This window comes from Amphiura filiformis, chromosome 7 (genome assembly GCF_039555335.1).
Source record: "Amphiura filiformis chromosome 7, Afil_fr2py, whole genome shotgun sequence".
Lineage (NCBI taxonomy): Eukaryota > Metazoa > Echinodermata > Ophiuroidea > Amphilepidida > Amphiuridae > Amphiura > Amphiura filiformis.
In genome coordinates this window covers 64705937-64722980 of record NC_092634.1, presented here as the reverse complement: position 1 = coordinate 64722980, position 17044 = coordinate 64705937, and the positions used below count along the sequence as shown (strand labels likewise).

Below are 17044 nucleotides of genomic sequence, written 5' to 3'. Positions count from 1 at the left end.
GAGTGAACATGACACCACTGCTCGCATACTGCATAGACGTGGTTAAATTTGAATTTGGACTGATATATTTACAATAAAAACACATTCAAAATGCTGGTCGATTTCACAGTTTATGCATACATCACTTTTGTTCCGAAATCGACCAAGTAATAATGACACACACACAATTCTTAAACAACATCTTTTGCACAGAATTCAATGGGATTTGAAAAGTAAAGTGGTAGTTGAAACTCTAGTGATAAGACTTTTGCAGTGCATGATGGGGCTTCCTTAAATCATCCTCTGGTTTATGAGCTACTTTTCACATGCATACTACGATATGTAAACTGATATTATAATTCCAACATGCAATTTCAAAGTTAATGAATTTTGAGACACGTGATATTAAATTGACTGGTACTTTTAGGCTTAACATTTCTAAAATTTAATTTAAAATTCGCTTGGTTTATGACCTACTATTCACATGCCGTGTTACAGAAAATATTCTTGCTGGTATAACACCTGCAAACATTACGATATGTAAAATAATGTTCAAATTTCAAAATGTAATTTCAAAGTTATTGAATTTTAAAACACGTTATAAGCTGGTGTAGAATGGCTGGTACTTTTACGCTTACCATTTTCTTAAATCCAATTTAAAATTGAACAATTTCGAATACGTGGCAAGCTGGTGTAGAACCTATACCTACAAGCATCATATCCATCATTTCACTACCTGACTCGCGTGGAGAGACATCGTTTAATATCAGCTGCAAATAAAATAATTTGGTGATCCAGATTTTGTAACCACATCAGAAAGATGAAGTTGCTCGTCAATATGTGTCTGTTTGCTGTAGTCACTGTTATCGTGTCAACAGGTAAGCTAATTTGGTTTTCTCAGTTATTTTCAGTCCTACTTTGGTCTTTGATATAGAGTGAAAAGTACATTTAAATTCGTCCAAAAATTGAGGTCACAGAAACTCAAAATCAATTTCTTTAATCGAACATTGAAATTCATTTTAATGTCAGTGTATTCCATATTAATATTCGCCGAGAATTCAAATTCGTCGCACCTTTCGATGTTCATTGAATTGTAAAAGCTATTTCGTCTTTTGTCATTCATTTTAAAACATTTGTGTTTTATATTAATCAGGCGTTATCAAAATGGATGTAGGGTGCATTTACACTCTAAACACAAGTGTTAATATACTTTCATTTTTGAACAAAACTTTTTAACTCTTACCACGTAAACTATAATAACACACAATTCTGGTAAAAATACAAAATTGAGCACTTCTATTAACATATGGTGGCATATGTATAGAAAGTCCTGGGACATACACATGTTTATGTGCTACGGGTTACACGGGACCCAACTGTGACACACGCTTGGATACGGACACAAGTAAGTACACATAAGGCAGCACACCACTAAATCCTTCCGCATTTGGTATAACCCTTGATAGTTCTGGTAACAATAGGTCGACAATGCAAATAAGTAGGTGTCCCTTGGGAGCAAGATGATTAGCCATCTTTGTTTATTATGAAAAGTGGGCGTACAGGTATAAAATGGATTCAATTTACTTCAAAATGTGTGAATTACCAAGCCAATACATCATGCAGTTATTGTTAACTACATGTATTCACACAACACAGGGGCACTCACATAGGTAATTGACCCGTACTGGTAGCGCAGTGTTGTATGTATATTAGATCAACTAGTTAGCGTCATATATCAAAAAGTATAAAAGCTATGATTTTAGTACTTTTGCTATGTTTCAATTACTTAATCTTTTCAATATAACTGAATTTTTAACCCGGTACAAGCTTTAATAACGGGGGAACATGCATTTGTATGAGAAAGGAAATCTACCATCTTATCCAAACTCCCGTGTTAATCCAGTGCACATTTTGCTTCATTTTGCCTTGACTTGGTCGAGTTTGTAAGAGGAGTGCCACCAAACCGTAATAGGTACACATTTAGTACTCTATGTCAATCAAGTATGGTTTATTTTCTACATGTCAATCTTTAAATTATTAGCATAGTCCTTATAATAACGGTGGAACGCCTTGATGAGTAAATGATAGCAAACAGCTGCCTTTCAGTGAAAAAATATCCCAAAACTCAGTCAGTGGAGCATCGCCCGTACATGTCAATAGCGTCATTATCGATTGGAAGAAGCGGTATCAAGTTAGTAATTTACCATTATGAAGGCAGGTGTAGCAGGGTTTTATCAACGGGAAAGCGTGTTTTGTCTCGGCATAGGGGATCGAGTTAAAATATTTTCAATGGGATTTTCGTATTAAAACACACAAAAAAGCACAGGAAAGACAACATTTCTTATGTTTCAACGACTTTAATTCCTATGATATGATGAAATTAAGACCAGCAGTTCCCATAAAACATAATACACATTCAAGAATTATTACATGCACTTTTAAGTGTAAGCCTTTTAAAAAAGGGTTTTACTTCAATGAGTTCACAATACTTTGATGCATCATTTGCCATTTTTATTTTCATTGTTATTCTCCCAAAAATAATCATACATAGTAAAAATTTCAAACATAAATGAATACTTAATAAAAAGAAACGAAACAAGTTAGATTTAAAATTCTGCCAAGGATACACCGGGGTTCGAACCAGCAACCTATCGATCCATAGTCGAGGCACTACACACTATGCTATACAAGTGGTTGTGCTAGAAAGCCGCCTATTTATTATACTTATTGTTTACGACATAAAGCGCACGCACACGGTATACTAAATTTATTACTATTACTACACCATGCAGTTATTGTGAACTACATGTAGGCCTATGCACACAACACAGGGGCACTAGCTCACATAGGTAATTGACCCGTACTGGGCCTCTATTGTGTTCAATCTACGATTGCAGACATCCACAGGTGATGAGTTCAACCTGTTTGTAGTGCAGTGGGTTTTTTTCCTTAAAATTACAAGCAACACCCCTATGTCTTTCTTTCTTTAGAATAGTCCGTATTCCAACGATCGTAGCTGATATACAGTAACTTTCGTAGTGTATGATAAACAACGGTAGAGCCATTGCCACTCACGGAATATTGAAGTTGCAAGCTCAAATTTATTTTTTGCAAAACGTAAAAATATAATATGAAATAAACTTACCTTCACATCGAATACATCTTCCTTGCTCCAAGTTCTTTCCTTTATACGCTGCTTTCTAATATCTATGGATGATTTTATTAGGTTTTTGAAGTAACCTGCCGGTTTTCTTTCTCTCTTTTCCATTAGTAAAATTAAACACCATCCAAATTTCAAGGGTTGTGAGCAAGTGGGCGTCATCAACATCCCAACCAGAGAGTTGATATTCTTGAGAGGGCACTCTATTCACGTGGTTTCTTTTCCAACGCTAAAAGATCACGAATTTTGGTGGTTTGCAAATGAAAAGTGTCCGCACTATCGATTGATTACGTAACTGTTATGAATAATTTATTAGGTTTTTCAATGCAATCGCCTCGACCCATTAATACATAGTATCTGTATTATCAAAGTACTTGGAATAGCAATCCGGTGAGTTCACTGAACTACGCCCTAATACTGATGGAGTTTTAATGGCGTTTAATGGCGTTAATCCTCTCCATACACAGATGAACAAATACAATAGATGAAGGTCAACACGTATGACCTCCTATGTGCATGACATGTTATATGTGATGTACAAAAACCTGAATATCATAAAGATCAGTATTCGTTTGTGCATATGAACTGCACATTTACGTTGTTAAATATTACTCAGCATTATACAATGACAAAATATTGGTATTATGACAATACGGTATATACATTGTATATAAAACGGCTAATAGATCCTACTATCATGGCGTCAGGTCAATGTTCATCATATCCCGTATGTTTCTTAAAATTCATTCATATTTGAGACAAATTGCTGTGCCCATTTTATAGGTGCACAGGTAGATCCGTGTTTTTTAAATTTTTATTTCCTTTTAATGAAAGAATTAAGGTTTTCCACTGCACGGGGGCTACAAGGGTGATACTAATTTTAATGCTATATTTTCTAAACGAATACGTGTTCCAGATTGGCTTTATAGAGATTTCACAAAAAAGGTATTTCTAGTACAATGCAGCGTCGGACTCTAGCTGAGAGCGTAGCCTAAGTCATTATAGACTCCAAAAATGGCTCTCCATACACAAATAAACAAACACAAAGGAGGGTAGTCTCCTCCGTGACCAGCTTGATTTCGATGGAGCGGAACCAAATTGGCCATTTTTTTCGGGTCATTTTGCCATGCAAATTTCTTAGTGTCAGCCGGTTGATCCCAACGCTACAAAGATTAGTCGACCATAACGTACAATTCGAGCGCTCATTGGTTTTAATATTATCATGTGGTAAAAAATTTGCATTGGCCAATCGATTACTATAATGGTTTAGTACTGCATATCTCGGTTTAATTTCACTAAAGCGGGTTTATGGCTGGAAAGGTCACGGTGAATTTACAGTGGACGAAACTGCACTTTGATTGGGCGCTTTATCATTTTTTTCTTCCTATTTCGATGGGGAAACTATTCCCCCTGCACCCGGTGGCTACGCATGCCACTGTTATCTCACTCCCTCTCTCTTAGTCTTTGGGCTTGATTGTCACAGCTTATGAAAAACACCCTAAAACGCATGTTTTAGCTCTTATTTCCAAAATATTGGCCAAATATTAACATTTGACTTTTATTGCTAGTTAGGACTAACTAAAGGATTATGATTTAGCTATGTTTCATTTAGCAAAACAGGATAATATCTTTTATTCCCAAAAAAAATAGTGCTGTATTTTTCTTGAATAGGGAATAGTAGGTCAAACTACATCGGGCATGGCACTTAATGAAATTAAAAAAGGAACTAAACTTGGGCTTGTATGCGTGAGGGATCATACTGTCTTGTTTGAAATGCATTCTATTTAGTAGTAAAGAAGAAGGAAAAATCAAACATTCCAATCTTTTAAAAAGGAAACCATATGCCTTTTTACAATTCATTTAATTACTATAAATCTCACAGACCTCAACTACATGTCAGACAAGTTAAAGTTTGTTTTTTCCTTTTACTCACTTCGCATGTACTTTGTAAAAATCACCATTGTCCAAATGAAGAGTGCATACTACCACCAATATATTGTCCAACGTATGAGCCATGCGATGGCTTTCTTTGTGCTAATGGAGAGTGCAGACCACCGTGGTGGGTATGTGATGGATTTGATGATTGTGGCGACTACTCGGATGAGCAAATTTGTCCCCCTGGTAAGTTACATATTGAATTCAAGTCTGTCATTCTGTCATTTTGCAGCGTGTGAATAGTATACTGTATAAGTGATGATTTTGCGTATAGTTATTATTGCGACTTGCCGTGAGAAACACATTTTCGCGAATGTTATGTTATGATTGCATATATTTGCAAGTTGCTATTTTCGTTGTAGGAGCTCTAATCACAAAATTCGCTAAAATAAAACCTTTACCACTTAGCAATATACACAAGTTATGAACATCCAAAATGGTACCGTGACCTTTGGGACATTCTGTACAATTCATGTAATTGCTATACATCTCACCGACATTAATTACTTAACTACAGGTGTGCCATGTGATGGGTTTCCTTGTCCTAATGGAGTGTGCAAACCAGCGTCGTTTGTATGTGATGGAGACAATGATTGTGGCGACTACTCGGATGAGCAAAATTGTCCCGGTAAGTTACATAATGAATTCATGTTTGTGGGATAGGTTTTTACGATTGGTCATCTGATGTCAGTCGATGATCACCTTCGTCATAGACAAAGAGCAAACTACTTTGTTGCAAACTCTCCGCAGTTGCATCACCAGATAGGCGAGGTCTGCTTGTTTTCTGTTGATAAGGGGCAGTCTTCAGTGAACGGCTATTTTCAGATCCACCAAACTCTTTACATTTCCAGATAGGCCTAGGCGAGGTCTGCTTGTTCTCTGTTGACAACGGGCAGTCTACAGTGAACGCCTCTTTTCAGAGCTACCAGTAGCCAAGGGGCGGCCTACATGTCTCGTTCTTAGGTACTTTGTCCTGAAGAAGTCAGAGCTACTCCTGACGAAAGCTTGACAGTTCTAAACTTGTTCGCCAAAGAACCCGCTAAAAACTTACTAATTGTAATGAATTCAAGTTTATCATTTTGCCACTGCTGTTGTTTATATTGGCTGTGACTATATTATATACAAAAGTTATGAACATTCAAAATGGTATCTCGACCTTTGGGACATTCTGTACAATTCATGCAATTGCTATACATCTCACCAATATTAACTACCTGTCCAACAGATGTGCCCTGCGATGGGTTTCCTTGTCCTAATGGAGAGTGCATTCCAACAGAATGGATATGTGATGGAGACAATGATTGTGGCGACTACTCGGATGAGCAAAATTGTCAAGGTAAGTTTACTGCTGTTGTTTATATTTGGCTGTGACTATATTATATACAAAGGTTATGAACATTCAAAATGGTACCGAGACATTTGGGACATTCTGTACAATTCATGTAATTGCTATACATCTCACCGACCTTAACTCCTTGTCCAACAGATGTACCATGCGATTTGTTTCCTTGTCCTAATGGAGAGTGCATACCAGAAGATTATGTATGTAATGGAGTCAATGATTGTGGCGATAACTCTGATGAGCAAAATTGTCCCGGTAAGTTACACAATGAATTCATGTTTGTCATTTTGCAACTGTTGTTGTTTTTATTTGCCTGTAACTATATAGAATTTACAAAAGTTATAAACATTCAAAATGGCGACTGCTCAGCGGGGAAATACAATAGCTGCCCTGACAACATTAATGACAGCTATTGTACTTACCCACTTCTTGCACTGAGCAGTCCGCGACCTTTGAGACATTCTGTACAATTCTTGTAATCATTGCTATAAATCTCACTGACCTAAACTTCATGTTCACTAGATATGCCATGCGACGGGTTTCCTTGTCCTAATGGAGAGTGCATACCAGCAACAATGGTATGTGATGGAAACAATGATTGTGGCGACTACTCGGATGAGCAAAATTGTCCCCCGGGTAAGTTACATAATTGAAATTAAATCTGTCATTTTGCAACAGAACTGGTATACCCAAAGTATGCAAAGTTCAAACCGAAAACCTATATTGTTGTCTGCGCTTGTTGTAAGTACATTATCATCAGATTTATATAGTTTACTTCGACATGTTTGAGGACTGTTAAATATCGAAACTATAATTTTTTATTATTTGCCATAAAATGTGTATTACATTGCATAACAAAATTATTTGATACCAGCAGGACATTTTTCGTATTCAGAATGCAATTCGATAATGTCCAACCAAAAATACTGTCCAAACGCTCATACCCCATCCCTTAATGATTCAGAAAAAAGTAAAGGCCTCGTTTGACGTATGTGGTAACATTGTGACGTCATAGATCTTATTTTGGCCACACAGGCGAACATGGTCATTGCTCTGATCAGGGAAGTAATACAGATGGAAGCCGGTCAAAGACTACATCAAAGCAGGGAAGTGATACAGATGGACCACGGTCAAAGACTACATCAAAGTGAGTATCATACTTACATCGATACTGAACAAAAGAAGTACAGGTTGAACAATAGAGCCAACGGGCAGCATGTCGAAAATCAAAATTCCCGCTTAAAAGGGGATATCCCTTTTCAAATCCCTTTGGAGAAATCCCTTACATTTTTAGAGGAATCCTCAAAATTTGTTTTGTTGATATGGGTATGGGTAGTGGTTGGAAGGCCTCGAAAAGTTACCAATTAAATGTATATGTTAAGTACACTCTAAGATAGCAGTGATAAAATGAAATGTTATTTCATTTTTAAAGAAATCTGTAAGCATATGGCCGAATACGATTATTTTGGTTTGATTTCCGTGATTATGTACTATAAATCTAGAATCACTGTCACTTTTTCCCGAATAAAGCGACAAACTTGAAAATAAATCGACGAGAACATGATTTTTATTCGATAATAATAATAAACCTGCAATAAAGGCGGTATATCTGATGCACATCAAAAGCCCAATGACTACACTGTTAGCACAATAGCTTGGTATGCGTACCTTCTACAGGGTGGGCCATTAAAAAGTTCACACTTTTTTGATGGCTTATTTCTCAAAAGTGCAAACACATATTGAAATAAGTTGAACATATTTGTAAACCTCTATGTCTGGACTGTCATTGCTGAAAAGGGCATTAACATCCATGGTCTAATTACAAAATGGCGGCCATTTGAAGCAAGGGGGTCAAAAACCACTTTGCACACACGTAAGTCAAATGGAGCGGATGACCACGCGATATATGGTGGTCGCTGGTTCACACCACAATGGATTAGGAACAAAGGAAGAAAAATAACAGTACGCATGAAAGTTCTGTCAATATTTCTCTTGTAAATTAACCATATTTAAATAAATATTTCTTTTCAAACAGAATATGTAGCCTTCCAGTTGAACAGAATATGTAACAGTAGCTTTAAATAATCTGCGCAGTTAACGTTTGTTTGCAGTCGCATTCTAGATAATGTGCATAATTTTATACCCGAGTCTTCATGATGGTTATTGCACTATAACATAAATCTTATATAGAGATATAACAAGATAAATTTATAAATAGGTGTCAGGAATGAGACATTATTTCTTCATATAGACACATATAGGGCCTATAAACCGTAGCAGTGCTTCAATGGAAACGAGTTATTTGTCTCAAATTGTCATGAAATTAAAAATATTGCACTAGAAAAGTAAGAATACAAGTAAAATCATATTTGACTCTGATAAAAATAGTTCTGTTCTTCATTACTGCTTATCATGGTTCCATAAAGTCACGTATTTATGCATGCCACAGTGAAAATGCGCCTGTCTTTAAAGTGTTCTTATCGTCCTTCAACGTGGCCTCCTTGCTCGCGAATACAAATCATCGCACGATCGTACATATGGTGAACTGCTCTTGAAGTAACCCTGGTGCGTCGGATCCTTGTGAACTCCTCAGCTCCCGTAAATTCCTTGGCGGACCTTCAGCATACACAGACGCCTTGACATCACCCCAAAGCCAGAAGTCCAAAGGTGTCAGATCAGGACTCCTCGGAGGCCACTCCACATGATGTCCAAGGCCGACAACACGATGCGGAAACAACTCCTGCAATCTGTCTCTAACAGCGATAAGACGGTGGGCTGGCGCTCCGTCTTGAAAGAACCACGCCCTGCGGATGGCCCCGTTCGCTTGCTGTCCAAATATTTGGAAGAGTTGAGGCTCTAGTTGATCATTGGTTATGTCGAGGTAAACGTTTCCATTTATGTTCTGGTCAACGAATATCGGTCCTATCAACCGGTTGTTTCCTGTGACGGCTGCGAGAACACTAACTTTGCGTTTGTCATGTGGAACGTTAAAAGCAAAGTCTCTCGGAGGATTGCCTTTCGGTGCATACATCCGTACGTTTTGAGAAGAGACAGACCCGTCCATTTGAAAGTTTGCCTCGTCAACAACAACAGCGGTATCAAGAAAGCGACGTGCTCTGTTAACTAACCAGTTACAAAACTGAAGTCGCCGATTTGGATCTCCTGGTTGCAGTCCATGACGCTTAAGGATCTTGTAAGGGTGCCATTCGATATCATGAGTGATGATTCGTCTGAACGTTGTCCTTGGAATATGGGGACAATTGTTCCGTCGAGTACTCAATCTTGGGTTAGCTTGCAAATCCCTTCTGATTGGCTGATCTTCCTGTTCGTGGTCTCCCACTGTTAGATTTGTTCCGATTGAGAACAGTTCCATGTAAGTGAAACTTTTGTTTAATATTATAGATGTGTCGGCGACTAGGAAGTCTGGTATTCGGAAACTGGTTCGGCCATGCATTCAGGACAGAGCGCACCTTTCCGGTTCTTGAAATTTCCTCCTCGATGAAAATTCGTTCCTCCTTTGTAAACTGCCGCATTTTGAACAGCAAGAATCACCTCAAAGTACTTACACGGGTATCTCTAACATGAATGACAAGAACGCACGCAAGGCATTTTAAATTTGAAGTTCCCTCCAAAACTAGTGTGTTTGTTATGTAAATGAGCATGTCCAATCAGCCTTTTGTGTCAATTTCACAGGTGAATGATTTTCAAACAGTAAACAACTCATACACGCATGAGTCCGATGACCCCGGCAATGACACTCAAGTAAATGCATATAGAGTCATCAAACTTTTTAAAACTTGCTTAAGCCTAAAAACTTAATATGCATGATCATTGTCTATAGTCTTACGTGTGTGCAAAGTGGTTTTTAACTTCGCTGCTTTAAATGGTCGCCATTTTGTAATTAGACCATGGATGTTAATGCCCTTTTCAGCAATGACAGTCCAGACATAGAGGTTTACAAATATGTTCAACTTATTTCAATATGTGTTTTCATTTCTGAGAAATAAGCCCTCGAAAAAGTGTGAACTTTTTAATGGCCCACCCTGTATAGCATGTTACGTAAATAATTCAATACACGTTGGACCTATTTGACCCCGCAAGAAAACCTCATATGCACCCATCGCACTCAGTGTTGCCTATGCCTAGTGAGAGAATAACAAAAGCGTGGCGAATGAACAGTCGACCTCCCAGTACACGCCTATTGTCCTTGAGTTCAAAAATATTACGTTAGCCAACGGAGAAACACATCCGTTGATAATCCATCCAATACCTATTGATGTATATAATACTCCATCAACTCGTAATGGTAAAAAACATACTTTCAGACAATATCCAAAACCGGATTCTATAGTCATATGAAACGTGGTAAACGATCTTATGTTATAAACTGAACTAGCGCAATATGGCGCTTTAACCGCGGTGTTGGCAATAATGTACCCGATTGTCAATCATATGTATACCTTTTGATCTCGACCTACAATCCCGAAAAAAATGTATTCGAACACCCACTGTAATCCCAAGTTCTTCTTAGTATAGTGCGCACGCTATATGAGTCACTGGAACTAAGAATTATAATAGAGTTCTCTCAATGTTCATCTTAAGCATATCCCCTCCCTTTCCCCGTCAATCAGTGTTGGGAGAGGATATGGTGAAGATGAGCATATTGGGCATGCCAACATTGTATGGGGGTAGAAGGGGGACCATTTCCAATAAGGCCTTTAAAGTGTTCGAGCAATTTTTTCTAAGATTGCAGTTGTTAAAATAACTGGCACTTCATGTTCATACAAGCCAATACATTATATTATATTATTATAAATGGTTTATTAAAACAATGTACTCGCAGCAAATAGCTGAATTACAACATCATTTACACATCAAAATATTAACACAAAAATATCACAACAATGGCAAGAAAAAATATATACAACAATTAAATGAGACTACAATATGAGCAACAATGACAAATCAAACTGAAGCCGAAACTAAAACCAACCTCAGTACAAACAGCAGAGAGAACTGCAGAAACAACGCAGCACAGAGAATGCAAAATGGCCAAAACTATTTCAACTGTTCATTCCACTTTTTGACCATGTACGGATAGCACTGTTGGCGTATCTCTGCGTGCGCACTTTCGGCAGCGTCATCATGTTGCTATTGCGGAGAGGAACCTTGACTACTTCGGATCTCAACTTAGGTAGCCAGCTGCGAAATTGTTGAGAGTCATATAGTTTGGTAGCAAAATCTAAGCAGATCTTGTCACGTCTGCTTCTGAGATCAGACATTTTGCATGTGACGAGGGTGTCTTGGTAAGAAATATAGTTACCACCCAAGACGATTCTGCACGCCCTCTTCTGAATACGCTCCAAAGCCAGGTGTTGTTTCTCAGTAAGCCCCGGATGCCAAACGGGCACCGCGTGTTCAAGAAGGGGCGCACAAAACCAACGTAGATGGCAACCAAATCCTCAACACTCAGACCAAATCTTTTGAGCCTGGTCAGCATAAACAGCCGGCCACTAGCACGCCCTAGAACGTCTCCAATATGAATGTCCCAACTGAGGTCTTTGGCGATCTTAATGCCCAAAATTTTGATCACATCGGCACTTTTAAGATTTTGATTACATAACCGCAGAGGGGGTAATACCTCGGGATCTTTCATGAAGGAGACGTCCATGTATATGCATTTGGACGGGTTTAACTTCATGTTGTTGTACAGAGCCCAATCGTCAAAATTGTCTAAATCAGTTTGAATAGTACTACCATTTCTGGTATTGATATTTTCAATTACAGTTAAATCGTCAACATATTTAAAAGCGAGTTTATTTGGATCGTTCATGCTGGCAGCGTCATTTGCAAGAACCATAAAAATAATAGGCCCATTTAAGGTGCCTTGTGGAGCCCCGCCTGAGAGATTTTGCCAGTCAGACAGGACATTTTGGTATCTCACACATTGGGATCTGTACGACAAAAAATCACAAATCCATGGTATTGCAGCAGGCCTTGTACCCATTTCAATTAATTTTGGAATAGCGATATTATGGTCAACGCAGTCGAATGCTTTACTAAAATCAGTCACGGTGATACGTGACATACTTTTAAATTGCTCAAGGTGTTTAAGGATGAAGTCGACTAACTTAATCAAATAATGGGTCGTGGATCTTTCTTTTCTGCTGCCAAATTGCCCATGATCGATTTGTGGTTCTATGTCATCCACCACCCAATCTGTAACAAAGGACTCGGCCACCTTAGAAAAGTGATCAGTCAACGAGACCGGTCTAAGCTGGTTCCACGTAGCGGGTTTACTTTTAGGCAAAGGCACAACCACGGCACGTTTCCATTGCGATGGCACCGACCCTTCTTGAAAAGATTTATTTAAAATATGACACAGTGGATCACTAAGTTCAACTGAGAACTCACGGATCAGCTTAGATGAGATCCCATCTGGTCCCCCCGCTTTTTTCCTGCCGATTTTAGACAATTTCGAATTGACTTCCCAGGGCTATATTTCAGGAAGGGCTTCTGGGGCAGGAAGGTAAGTGGGTAAGCCAGAAATGTTCAACGGGCTTATGTGCTGACCGATCGAAACAAAATGATCATTTATACTGTTGGCCACAGCTTTAGGATCAGAAGGTTCGGTACCTGCTGGAGGCTCAATGGGTGCTTGGCTAGTGTTTTTGGATTCATAACACGTATCTGACGGTACCACTCAGCAGGGTTAGACTTTTTATGCCTTTGAACTCTGTCATGGTAATAGTCTTTCTTATCATTAGCAATGGAACACTGAACTTTGTTCCTGTAATATCTCCAAATTGGAGGTCTAGTGTGATCGAAAACTTGTTGACGTCTTTTGATTAATTGCTTTGTTTTCGAAGATATCCACGGCTTATCTGTGACATGATGTTTTACTTGCCGTGTAGGAAAATGCAAGTCCATCTGTTCATTCAGGGTGTTATAAAAGGCATTTGTACAATCCTGAGATTTGTTTTGCTCGTAAACTTCACTCCAATCGTGACTTGATATCCAAGAACCGAAAGAACGAATGCCCGAGTCTTTGATTGGTCGGACAGTTCTGGTAATAGTCGCGTTAGTATGCTTAATACTGTGGTTAGGTTTTGGGAACCATGCAAATGTTGAGTGGTCGCTCTTTCCTATGGGTGTTTCAATCAAAGGGGTTGAATAGAATTGGGCAAAATTTGTTATTATTTTGTCCAAAATGCTATTCCCTCTTGTTGGTTTGTCGACAACTTGGACTAGGTTGTTATTTCTACAAAGTTGAGAGACATCAAGTTTGTTCATATCTCCTATGATGCAAACGCCTGCGTCAGGATATTTAACACGCATGAGATCCAAAGTATCTTGAATATGATTGAGCATAAGCATCATTATATCTTGGTTTTCGTCGGGGAAATAGAGTGCACCAACAATAATAGAAGAAACTGTTCTTGGAAACTGTTCATTAACACGTGAATGGTATTTTTGATAGCCCTATGGACAGAAAGACGAATATAGATCATGATTTGACAGTTGAAAGGATAGAATAAATAATAACCAATAACAACCTCTGCATTAACGTTTAACTCCCATTAGGTAAAAAATACAACGTTTTTGGGTATATTTTGTCTCAAAACTGGCGCCATGATCCACGGCTCCATCAAGACTTGTACCTCTAAAATCATTTGGCAAAAGTCGCAGAAATGTGTTTTTTAGCAACAAACATACCTATTCTGTAAAATATATCTTCTTATTGCCCACCAATCAAAAAAAAAAATTATATTATCATTACATCGATTTTTTAATCCATGTACAGCCAAAGTAGCTGTTTTGGCTGGGTTTGAAGTGTTTGAAGCGTTGGTTAAACGTAACTGACTGAGCGAGCACTTATGAAGACGTCATAATCGCAGAATTTTGCTGACTAGGAGCCTTTGCCATGTTCAAAGACTTTTGTCTGACACGGCGTTTATTTTATAGGCCTAATGGTCTAACAGCACGTATCCGACACTTCACTTGGAAAACCACTTTATCATTTACCTTGCGTACTGATGTAGCAACCTCGTTTTCTAACTCACTGAGCGAGATGTGTTCAAATGAGGTTTTATTACGGGGTCAAAGAGATGTGGTGTGCGTAAGTTACTGCATGGAAGTATCCCCAACTATGAATATTTGCTGAAAATGTTCATTCTCGTTACTTGTCTTGTTACGTTACAATAAATCAAAAAAAAGAATACATGAATAGTGGGACAAACTACATTATCATTATACCTACGTATTTTTCTTTACAGATTTACCGTGATGGGAAAAGGGAGAAGAGTGCCCGTGCATTGATTGATCCCAAGTTAAATAATAAAGAAATAAAATAAATAAATAAACAAACAAATAAATAAATATATAAACATTCTTATGGATCTAAGGAAGACAAATATTATACGTCTCAGAGCTCCAATGTTCTCATCTCTTCTTGTAACCCTCTGTACACAGGTGTCCACTGCAGACGATAAGTTCCGAATTGAACATTTTATTTGACCATTTTTGGAATTATAACGAAAAATCAATTAAAATGAGTACAAACATGCCCACAATTAGTTCAATGGTTCTTGAGAGAGTTCTTGATATGTTGAGCTATCTCAAGAACCACTGAACAAATAGTGGGATTGTTCCTATTATCTAAGCCTACTATTTAATGAACCTTTAACAGTTACCATAGGGTATTAAATAAAAGGCACTAAATTTAATGCCCACGTGACCCATGGGCGTCGCCATACCAAGACCACCAAGTGATCAGTAGATGTGCTACAATGCTAAGAGATAGGAATTTTTTAGACAAATAAAATTGCTGAAAATTTAATGTACAACTTAATTAAAAATTGGGAGATTCTGTTTTTTAAAGGTTATTAATTATTTTAATCTGATGTGATTTGGTAGTTCACAGCATCTTACGAATGGTAGTGAGCTTTGGCAAAAACTATATTGCTCAATTCATAGCGAGTGTATAGTAGAATTAAAATATCACAGATATACTTTTATAGGTGCTGCGGTTTTTGAGTTACGTTGTAAAGAGGGCTGAAACAACAACACTTTTGTAAAACGTACATAACTCATTAACACCAATAAATTAAGCAAGTTTGCAAAGTATATGATTTGCAGAATGAACTTTTGCAAAACATCAAGGTGCTATTTTTCAAGAATATATTGATCTAGATAATGAAAATCGAGTTTTAGGTTGCTTCGACCAACAATACCTCGTCTACCCTTAATATGTTTTCAAGAACTAAATTTTGAAGGTTTTGGTCGACGGAAAAAAAAGTTATCGACGGAAACTCTTACAATAATACTACAAAGTTGCAAAAAAATGACAAATTTGCTAGAAAATGTGGACATGCATCCCGCGTTTCCAATTGAAATACACAGGAACACCCCCGCTGTGCCAAAGGTCACTATTCCAGACATCCTGTCTAGACGCTGTTATGTCTGCGCCCATGTGGTCACGTGGGCATTAAATTAAGTGCCTTTATTTAAATGCCCTAAGACGACTGTTTAAGCAAAGACATTGTTCACTGATTTTACAACTGTATGACAAAACAGGCAAAAATAGTAACTTTTTGCGCAAGATTTGCAATTTAAGATTTAGTATATGGACAATTATATATGTGTGCTCTTTCATTTAATGACATAAAATTGGCGAAGTTTGACATTTATAACCTACATCTTGGTCAAACATTATGCGTTTTCAACAGATTTATCACATTCGCCTTGCTATAAACATGGAATTGCGTCATTTGTTGACGTTGGTAATGAAAAAAGTATTTTTAGCAGGAAGTGTTAGCTTTCATTCGATATAAAAACTTTTCTGATTGAATGAAGGGGTTTTGTCAAAACCAATCACAGATGCCGTATTTACCACTAGTCACCAGCTAGAAGCTCACACAGCTCTTATGATGCTATGTACTCAACCATGAAGAGTAATACAGGAAACTGTGCATAGATTTGTTTACAAGAGAATCGTTTTGTAGTCAAACCTTTCGATATGAACATGCAAAGTAGTAACACTAACCTTGATATAAAGGTTCTAGACCTACTGAGTTTGAAAACCAAGAGTAAAGATAAAAATGTGGTTCATTTTATTGCCTTGTCATTGTCTGATCCCAGGAAACAAAAATACTTGTTTTTGTGTGGTTTGGTCAAGACATTGAAAATTAAATTTCATGACGTCATTAAATTTCGGGTTATTATGAAGGTTTTGAAAATGTTTTGTAAGAAACATCACAACAACAGCATTTTGCAAAATGTTATCGTACGATATTTTTGACAACAAACAAACATACGAGTAGATATGCATACGAAGTGGTGGATAAAATAATAGAAGAGTTTAACTTCAACACTACACTATTTTCGCTCACCTTAAACGTTTTCTCTAGTTCGACTAGCATCTTCAGCAGATGGTGATGTTGTGATGATATCTTGTCTACAATCGTAACATCCTATGATGTCATTCTGTCAATCATATGACGTCATCAGTGTGGGATATCCTGATTTGACTAAATCTAACTTAAGATCGTTTGGTAAACAACTTGCTCAGGAATGCGTGGAGTGCGGGCCAAATACACACATTTTGAACTTAACATTCACAGGGGTAC

The 17044-nt window shown here is 37.7% G+C and overlaps 1 protein-coding gene across 2 annotated transcripts; it reads left to right on the top strand.

The window, feature by feature from the left end:
- Positions 1 to 677: 677 nt before the first annotated feature.
- On the top strand, positions 678 to 15303 carry LOC140156430 (uncharacterized). Of its 2 annotated transcripts, XM_072179378.1 has the most exons (8): positions 678 to 857; positions 5114 to 5260; positions 5592 to 5702; positions 6300 to 6410; positions 6561 to 6671; positions 6939 to 7052; positions 7452 to 7563; positions 14693 to 15303. In XM_072179378.1, exons 1-8 carry the CDS (start codon positions 800 to 802, stop codon positions 14733 to 14735), a joined length of 807 nt encoding a protein of 268 aa, XP_072035479.1. In that variant the 5' UTR covers positions 678 to 799; the 3' UTR covers positions 14736 to 15303. The 2 variants fall into 2 exon arrangements, with proteins under 2 accessions (XP_072035479.1, XP_072035480.1); XM_072179379.1 differs by lacking the exon at positions 6561 to 6671 and having other exon boundaries at positions 14693 to 15302.
- The last annotated feature ends 1741 nt before the right edge of the window (positions 15304 to 17044 follow it).

What these genes read in the sequence shown, in the direction of transcription:
- LOC140156430 (XM_072179378.1), top strand. Translation starts at nt 800, where the DNA reads ATGAAGTTGCTCGTCAATATGTGTCTGTTTGCTGTAGTCACTGTTATC. An exon ending in TGAGCAAATTTGTCCCCCTG is followed by an intron (nt 5,261 to 5,591) that starts GTAAGTTACATA and finishes ACTTAACTACAG; the next exon opens with GTGTGCCATGTGATGGGTTT. An exon ending in GGATGAGCAAAATTGTCCCG is followed by an intron (nt 5,703 to 6,299) that starts GTAAGTTACATA and finishes CCTGTCCAACAG; the next exon opens with ATGTGCCCTGCGATGGGTTT.